The sequence below is a fragment of the Xiphophorus maculatus genome, chromosome 4 (genome assembly GCF_002775205.1).
Source record: "Xiphophorus maculatus strain JP 163 A chromosome 4, X_maculatus-5.0-male, whole genome shotgun sequence".
Taxonomy (NCBI): Eukaryota; Metazoa; Chordata; class Actinopteri; order Cyprinodontiformes; family Poeciliidae; genus Xiphophorus; species Xiphophorus maculatus.
The window spans coordinates 13,936,691-13,952,938 of record NC_036446.1 but is presented as its reverse complement, the minus strand read 5'-3'; the positions used below and the strand labels follow the sequence as shown (position 1 = coordinate 13,952,938).

The window sequence follows — 16,248 nt, the reverse complement described above, 5'->3', positions numbered from 1 at the left end:
AGAACAGTTGTGGTATCTCATACAAAAAGCTGGACACTCCCAGAGGTGCCATTTCTGAAACACGACCAGATGGTAAACTGCCTACGGATAGTAAATCTGCCACTTATGTTGCTTTCTGATACCTCTGCAACTGGGTTTGGTTTGGTTCCAGGTTCCATCTTTAGTGCAGCTCAGAACATTGCGTCCAGCTGGTTCCATCAGGTGGCCAGGGTTACAGCGGTAGGCCACAGTATGGTTGAAGGTAAATTCTCTTCCCAAATAGATGCCGTTGGCGATGGGCCCAGGGTCGCCACAACTGATCACTGGAAGGAGAAGTAAAGAAATAAAGTTTTTCTCAAGCCAGAAAAAAAATATTCTTAGCTACAGCAACATGGAAAGGGTTTTATCTGTTTTTTTAGAGATGTTAATTTATTCAATTCTCTTTCAAGAGTTACAGGATTATTTACAGAGCTCTCTGTCACAGTTAGAAAAACAAATGTTTCTTAGTCAGCATTGTTTAAAGGGCCCAGCATGGTCAGACAGAAGTCGAATTGTTTTCACACAACCTTCAAGACACACCGAACCAACGTCTGGTGAAATCCCTCCCACTGCAGTATGCATCATGTTGTTTTGACATATGTGTGGTTTACAGCAATATAGTAAACACAGCAATCATGGAAACTTACAAGTTCAGAGGAGGAGAAAAATTACATATATGTACTTCCTCTTAGCCTCTGAGAATTGCTCCTCAACACTATCCATCCTACTTTGTGGGTGAAAAAGTAGTTGAGGCCATTTTTCAAATAAACAAAATTCAGACCAATCATATAATAGTTTTGCATACAGAGTGAGGCAAAATGTTCCTCAGAGGGGTTGTAATAAGAATGGGAAGATGACATGAAGTGGACATGTATTTTGTCACGCAACTGCGACAGTGAAAACCAATTTCAGCAATTCAGCCCAACCATGCAGAATCCTTTCGCTCCCAGGTGCAGGATCCTGCTTTTTTTAAAACTATGCATTTTTACTCCTGTTTCCTAAATGTTTGTTTTCTGTTAAACTAGCCAAATTAAAGTATTTTGATGCAACATACGGTACTTACACTTACCTACATATAACATGCTGGACTGGTGATGGATACCAATCTAAACTAAACTTCTTATCCTCAATGCATCACTGATATTATGACTGCAACCCTGCTACACTAACAGTGTTCAAAATACAAACTGCATAGATAGTAATCATGTAAAAGCTTGCTTACCAGTGCAATCTGGGGCCTGACCAGTCCATGTCCCATTTGTTGTGCAGTGTCTGGTGGTCAATCCAGATGTTTTAAACCCTTCCCAACACGAGTAAGCCACTGAGCTGCCAAAAGTGATGCCGTCGCTGAACACAATTCTTCCATGGGCAGGGGTGCCAGGGTTACCACAAGAAACAGCTGAGGATTGATGAGAAAAAAAGCATACCCGTCAGCACTGATTAATGGAGGAAATAACTGCAAAGCGAGCTGTTAGTGTCTTCCTGTCAATCAGTGCTGATCAGCTCTGGGCTGCAATAATGTGATTATCACTGGAGACAGCTGGAAATAACCTAAAATGCATCCTTTAGTTAGTGAGGCTGATTGATGAATAAAGGTCGTTGGCCTAATTCCCAACACTGAGTGGCAGATGCTCTGGGTTACATTTGTGCACTTAAGACTAACTGGAAGCTTCGAATAAATCAGCATCATCTACCAAAGGGCTGCTGCTTAAAGCATTAAAAAACACCAAGGCCAAGTGTTGCCTGGTTCTGTCTGCTGAAAAAAAAAAAATCAGACTGTCGGGCAAAAGATTCATGAGCTTTAACATTTATACAGAAAAAAACAAAGGAAGCATTGCTCACGCTGCCGGGTTGTAGAGTTGGTTCATTATTTAGACCTTGTGGACAGAGAGGGATATGGCAAAGACCTTTTAAATTTTTGATCACAACTGGTCTACGGATTGCATTACAAAACTGTCAGGAAGGGCACTAAATGCAGACAGGAAAGGTCTGAACTACTGATTCATTGAACTTTAGTTTGCTGGCAAAGCACATTAACTGAACCAGGAGGAATTAGCAACCACCCACAGCGCATTTCACTAATAAGATCATGACAGCTGACAGCCTTTAACAATCAACCACCTATTGATTGGATTCATTTGTTAGGACCCTTTTAAAGCTTGGTGCAAGAGTAAATTTTTGCTGTTTTCAGCTAGGAGTGTTAAGAGTGTGTGCCGTAGCAGCAGTCTGTGGATGTGTATGTATTTGTGTCTATGGATTTTTGTTTACTTGTGTCCCGGTGATAGAAATCTCACCGTTTCTGAATCAACTTTTAACCACTATTAGCCTAATGAAAAACAAATGTAGACAGACATAAATAATTAGCCTTACACAAACACGGGCCCTGGCAAAGGCAAACAGACGTGCATCTCCAAGGTGTGTGCATGTTTCTGTTGGATTTTTAGTATGTGTAATCAATTTAATAGAGTTCAGACTTTCTTACAAATAAAGGAAAAAAAAAGTTATATGTACACTTTGTGCCTTATAGCTTTTTCCTTGCCATAAGAAACTACAACCCAAACATATTGATTTCTGACATGAAGAAAAATTACATTACATTTCTGCATTAAAGTTGGGATTTTCAAAGCAGCAATAATTTCAGGGTTGACAAGACTCTTTTGGAGTGCAATTAATCAACAGGTGAGCAATATTGACCTTTATGAAGTCAAGCAGTGTGATAAACACAGCAAACAAAACCTACTACTTTTTAAACTGATGTTTATATCAGAGCAAATTGATGTCTTTGCTCAGCTATATCAGGAAGCCCTTAAGTTGTTAAGGCTGACTTTTAGCATTCTGGTAATTATTTTTTACAGGCCTTTAACAATGCTCAAGTGGACACCGATACTGTATGACTCACCCTTCCAAAAACTCCATCATCTAACACCAGCACTCAGACACACTGGAGATTATGTGCTTTACTCAGCTGCAATATTTTGGGGAACAGTGTGAGGTTTCCAGTGAGTCTATAGCGCTACAGAGACCTTCTTTAATTTCCCGTAAATTCCCATCTGCCCACAGAGTGCCTTCAAAAACTGCTACTATAAAGACTGAGCTTTATTAGAAAAGTGACGCACAAGATTCATTTCAGAGAGACAGATATAATAGATTTTATATCTCAATTTTGTATCAAATTTCACAAACTTAATGAATTTTTCCACTCAGGTTTGTTTTTGAGCTTGTGAGAATAATACAGCACATCACATCACATTTCTTTTTATTTTTCCTTCTGTTTTGTAGAAGCTACTTTGGCTTTAAATTTATAAATCCTTTTTTTAAGGGAAAATGTTTAATAGCTTCTTTGACTACATTACCAAGTGCATCATAATCAACAGCAGACAAATAGGAGCACTTGTAGTCTTGTAAAACCTGCGAAGCAAATCCCACTCAAAAGAGAGATTAACAGGACATTGACTGCAGCAGGAATCGGCGCTTCAAGTGCTGCAACACACAGATGTGTTTGGGATATACAACTGTTGCATTACGGTACTTATCTTAAGTCACTCCTGAATAACAGAAAGCTTAACTGTGTGTTACTTGGACAATGGGAAACAAATAAGATTAAGTAAAGAAGAGACATGACAATAAAGAAGAAAGACTCTTGTCCTGTGGTTTGGAAAAAGAGTGAGAAGGCACAGAAGCTAAGTGGCATGTAGTCCAGTGTGAAATTTCCACAGTCAGTGATGATTTAGGGATTATGATGTGAAGCACAGCTAACATCTGCCATCTGTTGATATTAGTCAATTGTGTTTTATCAAGTCCAAAGTCGCTGTAGTCATTTACCAAGACAATTTTTGGACATTTTAGGTAAATGATTAGTAAGAATCATCTACCAAGACATTTTATCCTTTCCTTTACAGACAAACCTTTATTTCCCACTCTGACTTGGCACCTACCCAAAAAGAGAGTACCAAGAGTACTTGACTGTTTTGGTAGTGCTTGATTGACTACCAAATTTCCCTGAACTAAACCCAAAAGAGAATCTATGAGATATTCAAAGAAATATTTCAGTGCACATAACTCCAAAGTCAATGAGACTTAATGGGGGCAAGGTTCTGGGGAACATTCAAAATTTTATAACCAGCACTTCCTGTTAATCTTTCAGCACTTTCTTTTTTTATTGTGAACAGCATTGTCCACAATAAAAAAAACTGTGCTTGAGAGAGTTGGTTATGAATTTTTGACTCTGAAGGGTATTGTCAAGAGGAAGATCAGAGACAACAGACGCAACAATGCAGGAGACCCAAAGGCTAAGTTAATTGTTACCATGCACTGATAAGGTAAGGTAATTTTATTTATATAGCAAATTTTCAGCAACAAGGCAATTCAAAGTGCTTTACACGAGTTAAAGGAAATACAAACATAATAACAAAAGAGAAAAATAAAAGCATAAAAAGTTTACAAAAAGGTAAAAGTATAGAACTACATATTGGTTCCCCATGTTTAGTAAGGATACAAATTTGTAACCTAGTTGGGGTTTCTCTGGATTCAGATCTGATAAAACTAGATGTTGGTTCTCCATGTTTGACTCTATAAAGTAGATGGTAATACATGTCAAAGGAGCCGGAGGCCAAGTATCGACTGTACATACTGTGCAGTACATAGACATATCTCCTCTGTATTACAAACCAGTCACATGTAATATTCTAACTTTTTGAGAAATTTAGTGTTTGAATTAGCTGTAAGCCATAATTATCAAACTTAACTGCATAAAAACCTTGAAATATATCACTCTGTGTGTAATGAAGCTATATAATTTTAACTTTTTGAATTTAATCACTCAAATAGATTTACTTTTCAATGTTATTCTAATTTAGAGATATGTATCTGCAGTGAAAATATGATCCTGAACCGGGGAGAAAATTGAAGAAGCTCAGATTCAACACATTCATAACTCATGTCTACAGGGCTTCATTTCATGAATACTCTATCTCTGTCACGGCTTGCAAGAATGAACAATGAGCAAGCTTCTTCACATTATAGAAAATATATAGTATGTAGCGCGAAGCCTGTTTGTTTGATAAAGGATCAGTTTCTTACTGTCAGTTGTGTGCCTGATGCTGCTTTATGTGCAGAAAAAGAGCCAATGCTCAACAACTCCTGGGCCTCAGCTGATTTATATTTTTCCAGTGCATGGTGAAAAGTCCACATCCACAAATGCATTATAGGTTTTCGCAAAATGTGGAAAGACTCATTTTATAGCATATTTCATTTCAGCTGTAATGTTTTAAAGAAACTGGGTTGGGACCCAAAGGTAATGAGCCAGGAATAGGTTGCTATCGAAATGTCTCAACAAGACAGACAGTTCTCAATATGCTATGTTGTCACATCACAGGGCCTGGTATAAATCAGGCAGCCGGATTTTATAATGAAACAAATTTAAAAAGGCTTTGCACATGTAGATTATTGTTTACAAAGGTACATAAATATCTGATTTGTTCCACAGAAGAATCACTTCATCGATTTTCAGTAGAAATAAAACCTAGTGCTGTGACAGAAACATGCAGGTATTCTGTAAGCTATACGATCTTTGAGGTGCAGTGCAGCTTTATAACGGCTTCCTGATCGTTACAGAACGAAATTATTAGATAACAGAATTCAAACAAATGGTCAGAGCTCCACTTCCTACCTTGACACACGGGCTGTGTACCACTCCAGCTGCTGTTGTGAAGACAGGTCCTCTCAGCTGAGCCAATCAGATTATACCCGGCCTCGCAGCTAAAACGCAGAAGGCTCTTGGTCTTAAATTCTTCCCCTCCCAGTCTGGTGCCATGTGGCGGGATCCCAGGGTCTCCGCACAATCCAGGACTAGCTCCTATAGGGAAATGAGAAATGGTCAATTAAATTTAGAAAGAATAACAACGCTCATATTTAGGTGAAGAAATGTAGTTCTTCTTTGCAGTGGAACTATAAGATATAACCAACAAATCAGTTCACTTACACAATTTAAATTTACTTAATACGTTTCATGTGAAGAAAGACCAAGAGTAACATGATATTTATTGTTTGATGCAATTAGAAATTTTAAAAAGCTTAATACTGTATATTTCTGACTTTAAGTCTCTCTGGAGTATAACTAGCATTTATTTAGAGATTGTCAAACGTGAGGGTAATCTTGTCCATGTTAATAATATGATCTGGTGACATGTTCAGTTTCCTGCTTTACAACAAACTCACAGAAACTGAAGACCATGGGTTGGAAGTCTGCCGGCAGTTTCTGACACACTGATGTTCCTGCTCTAAATCAAAGTTGGGAATGACTCTTATCCACTGTGTACTTCGCCGGTGGAGAGGAGCGGAGATGCATGCAGTGTAAACATTGGGTGATAGAGGCGGTTGCATTGCATGAAGCAGTAGCACAAAGAAAGCCACTCTACAAGGTCATTTTTATTCATTTTCTTCGCAACTACCAGGGCATGGAGACGTAATCCTGCCTCTCCTAGAAGCACATTCCAAGGCAAACGCCAATACTTAATTCTTGGTTCACGATTGTAGTATGAATTAAAATTTACAGCAACAGCAAAAAAATTTTGTCATGAAGATGAAAAAAACATATATGTCACACCTGAGTATGAGTCACAAGACCAGCCAAACTATGAAAACAGTGTGACTTATGGTCAGTAGAAAGGCAAAATGTTTTCGCTTAAAACCATTATGTATCAAAAATGTTCATGTTTGTTAGCCTGATTAGTTCCTAAACAGTTTTCTTCTGTTTGATATAATGACACACAAATACATGCATATATACCCAGACATGCAAACAACTGTAATTGTTGTTTTTATGTCATCATAAACTTTTCTAAAGATCTGTTTAGCGCGTCACAACTTTAGCAGCTCAAACTCAGTAGGAATTGTCCGTTTAACTGGGTGCACCTCTGAATGCAGAGTCTTGAATCTCAATCAAGTCTTTAGCTGCAGGTTGAAATCTTCCCTGCTTAGTGCTCTGTTTTCAGGCCATCACAGGCAGCTCATTGCATTTCAACTACTGAGACAATAGTTGATGAATTTCAAAATGATCATTTTTTTGTTAACATGGGGCCTGTGTCTGTGTAAGCCTGCTGCAAAGCATCACTTACATTATGCACAGGAAACAAGAATAACTTCACCGACTTATTCTCAGATGCGCAACATTAGCCAACCAGCACACAGTCAAGAATAGCATTGGAGACAGTCACCCGGAGAAACAGAAGACTGTCAGAGTTCATGCTGCTGTCTTTTCTAACCAGCAAGAATCTTATCACAAGTGGGGAGAATTTTTATAAGACACAAGCAGACTGTCACAGAGACAGTTGCTCAGTGCAAGGTCACATTTTGCGGACACACTCAGCAACCACTTTAAGTCTATTATGTAGACCTTGTAAGTACTCGGTTAGACCCCATTTTCTCTTCAGAACTGCCTTGATTCTATGTTCCATATTTTTAAAAAAATATGAAGGTGTCAAACATTTGAGGTGAGACTAAGGCTGTTGTAGTCATAGTATCCTGTAGCTCAAGCAATTGAGCTAAAGTTCAAAATAACCTTCTTATTTGAAGTTGCCTATTCTTAATTTTTTTAATTCTATTCATTCACTATATTTAAAATGTTTAATGTTTATTTTGTCTATTTTTAATATGCTTGATTTTTATTATTATTATTACTATCTTCTTGTTATATGTTGTTTTTTAACTTTCTTGTACAAGCACTTTGAATTGCCTTTGGCTGAAAGGTGCTATATAAATAAAGTTGCCTTGCCTAAAGTGAATGTTCAGTGTAAACCACCTTCTTAAGATGGAATCCACACATCGCTACAAAATGACTGGAATAATGTTATTTAAGAAAGATCTTCAATAATGACTTCACTTTGAGTCTATTTTATACAGTTAGGAAATAAACATGTGCAAAAAAGGGCAGTGTGGTCATGGGGTGGTTTGTTTTTGATAAGCAAGGGGTAGGTAATTATAATCAAGGTTATAAACAGCTTGATGCAGTTTTTCAGCTATTAAACTGATTAACTGATTTCAAATTATGATGTCTCCTCAGGTGTGTAATTTATGTCCCAAATTGTGGAAAATTCAAAATCTTCTCCTGGGACACACTCATGCGCTACAAGTTAGTGCTCACTGCTATTAATCTGCAGGGGAAAGACTAATGTTCAGCCATAATGAGCAGTGATTAGTGTAGAAGTAAAGGTAATCTAATTTCATCATCCTCGCTTTTGATACAGTGAGCTAACCTGTAGTAGAAGGATTTACAGCTCTTTAGCTCAGTCAAAAAATGACAACACTGCAGTTTAAAAATACTCCCTAACAAGTGAAGTCCCACTTCAGTACAAGTAGAAATAACTGATGACTACCACACAACTGAGCATGATAACTGCAGACATTTTCATGATTATGGAAAAAAGGGTCTCTCTTGATAGTTGGCTGGAAGCCACAAATCCCTCCTTAGTGTCTCTCTCTCTTTGCAGAAACAAACAAAAATTAAACTAAGTTTATTCAATATTTACTGTTCAAAATGAAGTGCAAAACACTTTGCATGTGGTTCTGCTATTATTTCCACTCTGTCAGTTTAACCACAGTTCCTGCTTGCACCTGAAAGGAGACTGTATTTGAAATGAAAGAAAACCAGTGACTCCATTAATACTATTTGGACTGGTTTAGGTTTAAGGTGACTAAGAATCCTCACAGCAACCCTGGTAAAAATAGGTTCTGTATGAAATCTGTACTGCTGATGTATTATCTAAAACAAAAAAAAAAATGATTAGACATTTAGCAAAAATGATTAGATATTTAGCAAAATCTGCGTGTTTATGCCCCACACCAACCATAACATATCAAGTTGCTTTACTTCTTTAAAATATTTCTCTGATTCTAGATATACAACATATATCTACTTTACTTGAATGGCATGTTCTCTTGCCCAAGTTAACCAAAATAAATATACATCTTTGTAACATCATATTTAAATTTAAGAAAAATAAGAAATTGTAGAAAGGTATAATTAAATTAAAAGATCCTGACCCTACTATTAACCTAAAAAAGTGGGCCTAATTTAAAATAAATAAATAAAAAATAAAAATAAAAGCTGTACTTGCATGCATTCAATTTACATCTGTAAAGGGTGTCAATAAGTATGGCAGTCATTTTGTTTAAAAAAAAATTCTTAATGTTGTATTGCTTCTTGTCTATTTACATTAAAACTATAACTTCATTTTATGTTTTTATACATTTTCACCAGAAATGCAAATAACTATTGAAGGTAGAGTTTAATTAACCATCTATGTAGGTTTTGCAATCTATAAGAAAATAAACTACATGCTTACGTAGAATACTTTAAACAAAATTAGATACACTACATCTATTGTTGATCATTTTAACTGATATATCTGATTTTAGTGAACAATTTCTAAGCGTTAAGTTGTGCAAATGTGTACATTTTAAGCTGTGATTGTTTACAGCCTTAAACATAGTTTGCCTACCTGTGCAGTAGGGCGGTGCCCCGCTCCATGTGCCATCTTCTTGGCAGTTGCGAGTAGAATTTCCCACTAGAACCCCGCCAGGCAAACAGGAGTACTGCAGAACAGAACCGTATGTCCAGCTGTGGGTTCCCGAGACTACTGCATTAGGTGGCACACCGGGATCGCCACAGGAAATAGCTATAGAGATGATGAGACATTGGAACACAAAGGAGACAGACCAGGGGTGGGGTTAGAGTTTGTGAGTAAATCCAGTTATAGATTCCAGATACATAACTGCATTAGGCAGTACAGCTGGGGTTCTGCAGACGGTGAAGGAGAGAGGGTGACAGGAAGAAAAAGTGAGGCATTACCTCAGGTGTTTGTTGATAATGTATGTGTTTATGTGTGAAAGCATACAAACGGCTATAGAAAGGCAGACATTTGTCTTGAGTTGAAAACTGATATGAAACGAAAATCAGCTAGAAATAGTGCAGTGACGAGGTAAGTCTGCAGTATGTGTCTCCACAGGTAGGTTTGTGCTCATAAAACCTTCTCTACTCATCCCTTTTTCTTGGTCCCTGGTGATCTCCAATCAGCCAGTAATTTTCCGATAAGACCTTGTTTCTTGAATGTGATGCCCGATGCACAGATACGTCCCCTACTTTTTCCATTTCTGCCAGATTCCTCATCTCTACCTCTCTTTTGACATTGTCTTCTCCTGCACTTCTGCTCACCTCTTTGTGCTTCTCCCTTCATCTTTGAATCAGCCTGCTTCTATCCCTCTCTGGTTTAATCTTGATGTTTCTGTCAGCCATAGTAGGTTCCTAACAAGAACATCTATTGCCTTAAGAGAAACATGCTCAGTTTTTTATGTACACCCCTACACACTCATACACACAGTTATGCAAAAACCTTTAAGCCTTTTTCTTCTATTGCCTTTTTATGATTGCTTCCCTTTCTCACTTGAACCTTCTTTTTTCCTCTCAGTTTCTCATTCGCTCCTTTGAGTCATCTTGGTGGCTCTTCAAGCCATTTCACTCCTTGTATTACTTTTTTTTGCCAAATATTAATAAAAAAGATTTACCTGGCTGTGATGCTATTTTTAAGACATGTTTTTGAAGAATTCCTTAATATTCTCCTCTCATATTTACTTTTTAAGGTAAATATGAGAGTAATTTCATTATAAATGACACGGCTTTAATGAGCAACTATGCATTTTATGCACCATGTTCTTTTTAGGACTGGTCTGATGTGTCATGCCATGTTTTATGCAAGTAAAAATCTAAAGACCTAAGCAAGGCGGAGAGATAGTGTGTGAAAAGCTTTAACACACCATGATCTTATTGCTTCCACAGAAAAAAGTAAGTGCTTCTCAAATGCAATAGTGCAGATGATTGAAGTGCTTGAAAGCAGGGTAACTTTGCTTTTTTCTTTGATTCTTTATTTGTTTTATCTCCTTTCTGAAACCCTTTTCAGTTCAAATGGACTGTTGGGGAGCTTCAGGCTAAGGTGTTGTACAGACAATCACACTTGAGACTTGTTACAGTCACATGTGTCACTGATCCATCCAAGAAAAAGAAAGGATACCAGTCTTGGTTTTCAAAAAGGCATTTCTCTTGAGATTCAGGGGGCAAAAAGGTTGTTTTCTTAAAATGTTCTATGTGACAAATGTGTTTGACTGTAGTAAGAAATTTCTATATCTATAAGAAGAGAAAAAAAAACTCTACTTTTGTGAACCAAAGTACTTAATTATTCAACACAGGATTCAAAGTAAAACAAAAAGACAAACAAAAGCTAATTAACAAATGTAGGACTGAGGCATTTTGTACACACAACCTTAATTACCCACCAGAATGTTAAGTTTTTGAACATTTTGTGACTTCAACCTTTTCCTAAATCTACATTAAGAATATGTATTCTGAGAGATTATATTAAGAACTTTCATTGAAGCCATTAGGGGAAATTTTTGCATCTTCCAAAGGCTTTACTTTTGCTTCCTACATCTGGAAGAAGGCTTTGCTGAATTAGAAAAACATAGTACAAACTATCCACTTCTTAGTGTGACTGAACTATTTGTAGTAGCCCTAATACAACTTTTCCATTTGTAGCTATGCTGTATGTGGATGTTTATGGTATCCAGAAAGGCCATACTTTGCCATAATGCACTACTTTTACATGCAATTTGCTGACCCTACCAATATCAGTAAAAAATGGTTATAACTTTGCAGAACTCCTATTCTAATATATGTGAGCAAGGCATAATCTAGGAATATTGTATTACTTGGATGTTTTGAAATCTAAATAAAAGTGACCCTATATGTAATATAAATTCAAAGAGACAGATCAGAACAGCTTTACACATATAGTTTAAAAGATGTGAGCAAAAACATCAGGAGGAAAACTTGTAATGCTTTCATGTCCAGATCATTTAAAAATCACAGAAAAATTCTCACACCCCATTCAACCCTTCTACCCTAAATAAGTAATTTTTTCCCTTCCAGTTCACTCTATTTGTCATCCACAGTTCATCAGACACAATAACTTTTTGTTGTTGCTACAACTAAACAACTGTTTAGTAAAACAAAAACAAAAAATTGAATCTTTTTAGTGGGTATGGGAAGCAAACATAACATTTGGAAAGAAAGTACTAAAACTGAGTCCTTGGCAAGCTGAGACTCCATAGCGTGGCAGAGGCTCAACTTACCCCAAAGCTACCATTTCAACTTTATTTGTGCCCACAGTTAAAATGCTAGACTTTTATATTCAGTTTATGACCTCATGTTGTAGCTCACACATAGCACAAGAGATAGATAAACACATTTTAAAATATGTATCATGGTCTAACTACAATTCTTATGAAACTTATGACAGACTATATTGACTTTTAAAAGTGAAAAAAGTTTCTTAAGAAATAAAACATTATCTACAGACTTCAAAAAATTGTACCATCTCATTTGATCACATGATAAAATGCTTTTTGCAACTTCCAAGCTACAGGGGGTGGCTCAACTGACCCTTTGATTCAACAGTCACCAGTTTTAAGTTTTATTTTGGTCATACCTAAACAACGAGGTGTTGGTCGGTCCCACAGCCCGTTGTGTTGACACGTGAGGATTGCAGAGCCTAGAAGGTAATAGCCTCTCTTGCAGTGGATCACCACGGTTACGCAATAGCTGAAAATCTCTGGGTAACGCAGACCGGACTGGCGCACACCGTTCTCCACATGGCCAGGGTCCGAACAGTTCACCACTACACCAGACAAAACAGTTCTCATTCAGACTACATTTTTTATGCACAGAAATTATTCATTACATGTTAATACCTGAAAGGGTGCAAACTAGGGAGTTATCACTTTTTCAAAGGGCAATGTAGGTTTGAAATTGTTTCTCACTTACTAATAAGCAGTTCCATTTAAAAAATGCATTTGTGTTTCCTTGTCTTGGCTTTGACTAATATTTAATTGGTCTGAAACACTGATGTGACAAAAATACAAAAAAAAGGAAATGAGGAAGAGGGCAAACACTTTTTTCCACACTGCTGTATTATATTTTTATGTAGAGAGGAGCAACCACCACATAGTTCACCTCTAACCCTTTCTGTTACTGCTTCTCCTCTGTTGTTGCTCATTGTGAGTTTTCCTGTCCTGCATGCCTGATTCTTTTGCCAATTTACTCCAAACAACTTTGGCTCAGACTGAACCACAATCCCAGCAGGACATCATGTTTCTGGCCTTTCTCACCAGTTTGTGAGTATACAACAGACGGTTCATGGTGTGACCTTTTCTCAACTAAAATGAATAGTTTTAAAGATTTTATTGCTACTATTGTTAATTTGTCTAATGTCTTAGACTCATTTCCTTTGTATAACATTCCTAATATTAAAAACAAAAATATAGATACATCTAAAAGACTTGCATTATAAAGACTAAAACTTTAGAAGATTTTATGTAGAAATAGAAAAATCAACTACAATGCATTGCATTTTGCCAGCAAATATTATAATTTAGAAATGTACACCAATAACTTGTACATCGAATGTACCAAATATGCAAGGAGCTATTTTTAAAAGCACACTGCACTATGTCTTCTATATACATAAGAACACAAGACACCTTAAAATGGTAATTACCATTAAAAAATATATGTGGGAGGGAACTAATGTCTAACAACGCTGCTATTTTTTATAAGTTATATTGAATTATTTTCAAATGTTTTTTTTTTTTACTTAATTTTTAAAAATATTTTTAAGCTTAAGGTAATTTCTTTTTAGTCTTACAGTGCACATGATTTATTACACTAATATAAATTTTTTGGAGTGCTTAAAAATTTTTAATAAATAAAAAAAAATTGTATTAGTAATTGGGCTTATTTACTTAATTTGTCCTAAATTAAATGTTCATATTTATTTCTTAAATATTTTTTTATCATTAGATTTCAAAAAAGGAAATCTAAATGATATGTTTTCATTTGCTTTACATCCATATGCAATTAACTTATAAAAGTAACAAATGAATCTTCAATAATATAACTTTTCGTAGTCAGTTCTCTACTGAATCAACACTTGACCCGGATTTAGGTTGTCTTCTCGAGAGAACCACTAAAAGATGTTCACTTTTCAGTGATCAAACTTTAAGTCGCAAAAGAAATGATTTAACATTACAAATACAGAAAACCTGCAGTTTTAAAAGTAAAATCTCTTTGTGAAACATAAACGCAAAACTCCTTTTATCCTGGCTTAAACCTCAACTCTCAGATTCACTTTAAGGGTTTCCTGCCTGCTGTTTCTCCTCCCGAAATGGCAGACACCTTGACGTTTCACTGCAACTGTTTGAGGCAGTCAATGCAGTGTCTGCCTATTGTTGTCTATGTCACACTGTGCTATGTTCTCTGTGCGAACCGATTACGTGGTATTACCAGAGATTTAAAAAAAATGCTATCAACCTCTTCTTTCCCACTATTTTCTTAAATGTGCTGACTAAAAAAAAAATGTGTTACAAATTCAGATTGTCCTTGCAGTTCCTTTAAACCTCCTCTTTTGTCACACCCTGCTTGGTTTTCTTGAGCTCTTTGTTCTTAACTCTTACTCTTCTCTGGGTGCAAGCCAGTCCAATAGGAGTAGAGTGTGATTTTCCACATGTCACAGGGGAGGACTGACATTCACTGAAAATCCAAGCCCATGGGGGAGATGGCTGTGTGTGAGAAAGAGTGTGTATGTGTGTTTGGCGCCCTATGGGAAGCAAGAAAGTTTCGGGCTCATAATTGACAGCTGCTGCTGTGAGAAAGGGAGAAAAGGAAGGAGGCAGAGAGGGAATAAGAGCGAAAAAATTCAGGGAGGATGAAAAATGGCAAGCTAGAAGAAACCTTTTGATGGGAAGCCCATGTAAGAGACATGGTGATATCAAGTGTTTTAAATGCTTAAGAGTGTATATACTGTATGTACAGTATATGTTCTGTTTAATGAAATGTGTAATAGAAAACAAATTAATGAATGAAACAAAAAAGTGAAAAATCTATTAAACAGGTTCAAAAAACAGTAGTAGTTTTTTTTTTTCTGCAAAGTTCGGTGGCTTTGGATGACATCTAATAAAAACAATTAAATTAATTTCAGAAAACAACAAAAATAATATTAAATCAAATTTGCCAGCCTACAAAAAGGTACACATGTACACTGCCCAGGATTTGCACTCAATCCTTGGTTAGACTTCTTAATGCTGCAGTTATCGCTTTTGAAAATATCTTTGCAAAGAACATTTTTTCTTACCACTAAACTTTCCATTGATAAGTAGTGATATGCCATGATTTTAAAAGAGATGTATGTATTATTCATTTTTTAACTGAAATTCTGAGCTACGGATATAAAATAATTTGAAGTCTAAAAATGTGAGTTTTAATGTTTACAAATTGTATTCATTTACATCTGCTGCAATTTTTCCACCAAACTACTTATATGTAATTGTGTGTTTGCTGAATTTTACCTAATCAGTTTTCATATTAAACTTGGTGACAAACATAGTTTGAATAAAGTTGGAAAAAAAACAAGCCAAGCAAAACATTTTGATGTTCTTTTTAGAATTTCCAAAGCCTTTTCTTTTTTGGATACAGGTTCATAAATACAGTATTTTGAATGAATTGTGGGGTTACCATCCTGCTTGAAGACAATAAAATTCTTATTGATTGAGAAATTTTATTGTACTTCTAACATTAGGTCCAAAATTTAACCTTCTCTTAATAAGCATTTGTTCTTGTATAATCTAACCATTGTAGTGGAGGTTTTCTATTTACATACAGAAGTGGTCTTTATGTTTTAAAAGGGTGAGTCACAAAATCCTAAAACATAACGCATTAAAAGTAAACAAATACATAAAATAATTTAAATTTTTGATGATTTGTTATGTTCATTATATAATTGTCAATAACAACATCAAAATAACTTTCATTCTATCTCCCTAATTTGTGAAGGGTATAAAAAGAAAACATATTTTAGGATGCAAACAGCTGCGTAATGCTGTGTGATGTGAAAGTGACCTTTGCAGACAGGTAAGGGGTTGCTCCACTGTCCGTTGAGTCGACACTGAGCGCGGGCATTCCCACTGAGGATGTAACCTTTATTGCAGGTGAAGTTGACAACGTCATTGAGGTTGAACTCGCTGCCATTGGTTCGCCCATTGGCTGGGTTTCCAGGGTGACCACAAGTGATGGCTAAACAAGTCAAAGGAAATGAGAAAATCAATAAAAAAGATGATTAAGTGAAGCAT

At 36.2% G+C, this 16,248-nt stretch overlaps 1 protein-coding gene across 4 annotated transcripts in view; it reads right to left on the bottom strand.

Annotated features, from left to right (window-relative positions):
- Positions 1-16,248, bottom strand: part of csmd1 (CUB and Sushi multiple domains 1) — a 413,944-nt gene that overhangs the window by 27,210 nt on the left and 370,486 nt on the right. For all 4 annotated transcript variants that reach the window (XM_023332533.1, XM_023332535.1, XM_023332534.1 and 1 more), the window contains exons 57-62: positions 16,019-16,192; positions 12,555-12,743; positions 9,516-9,692; positions 5,687-5,872; positions 1,241-1,417; positions 123-302 (exon numbers count right to left, since the gene is read on the bottom strand). In XM_023332533.1, the coding sequence (XP_023188301.1) occupies positions 123-302; positions 1,241-1,417; positions 5,687-5,872; positions 9,516-9,692; positions 12,555-12,743; positions 16,019-16,192 (1,083 nt within the window). The remainder of the gene's footprint in view (positions 1-122; positions 303-1,240; positions 1,418-5,686; positions 5,873-9,515; positions 9,693-12,554; positions 12,744-16,018; positions 16,193-16,248) is intronic.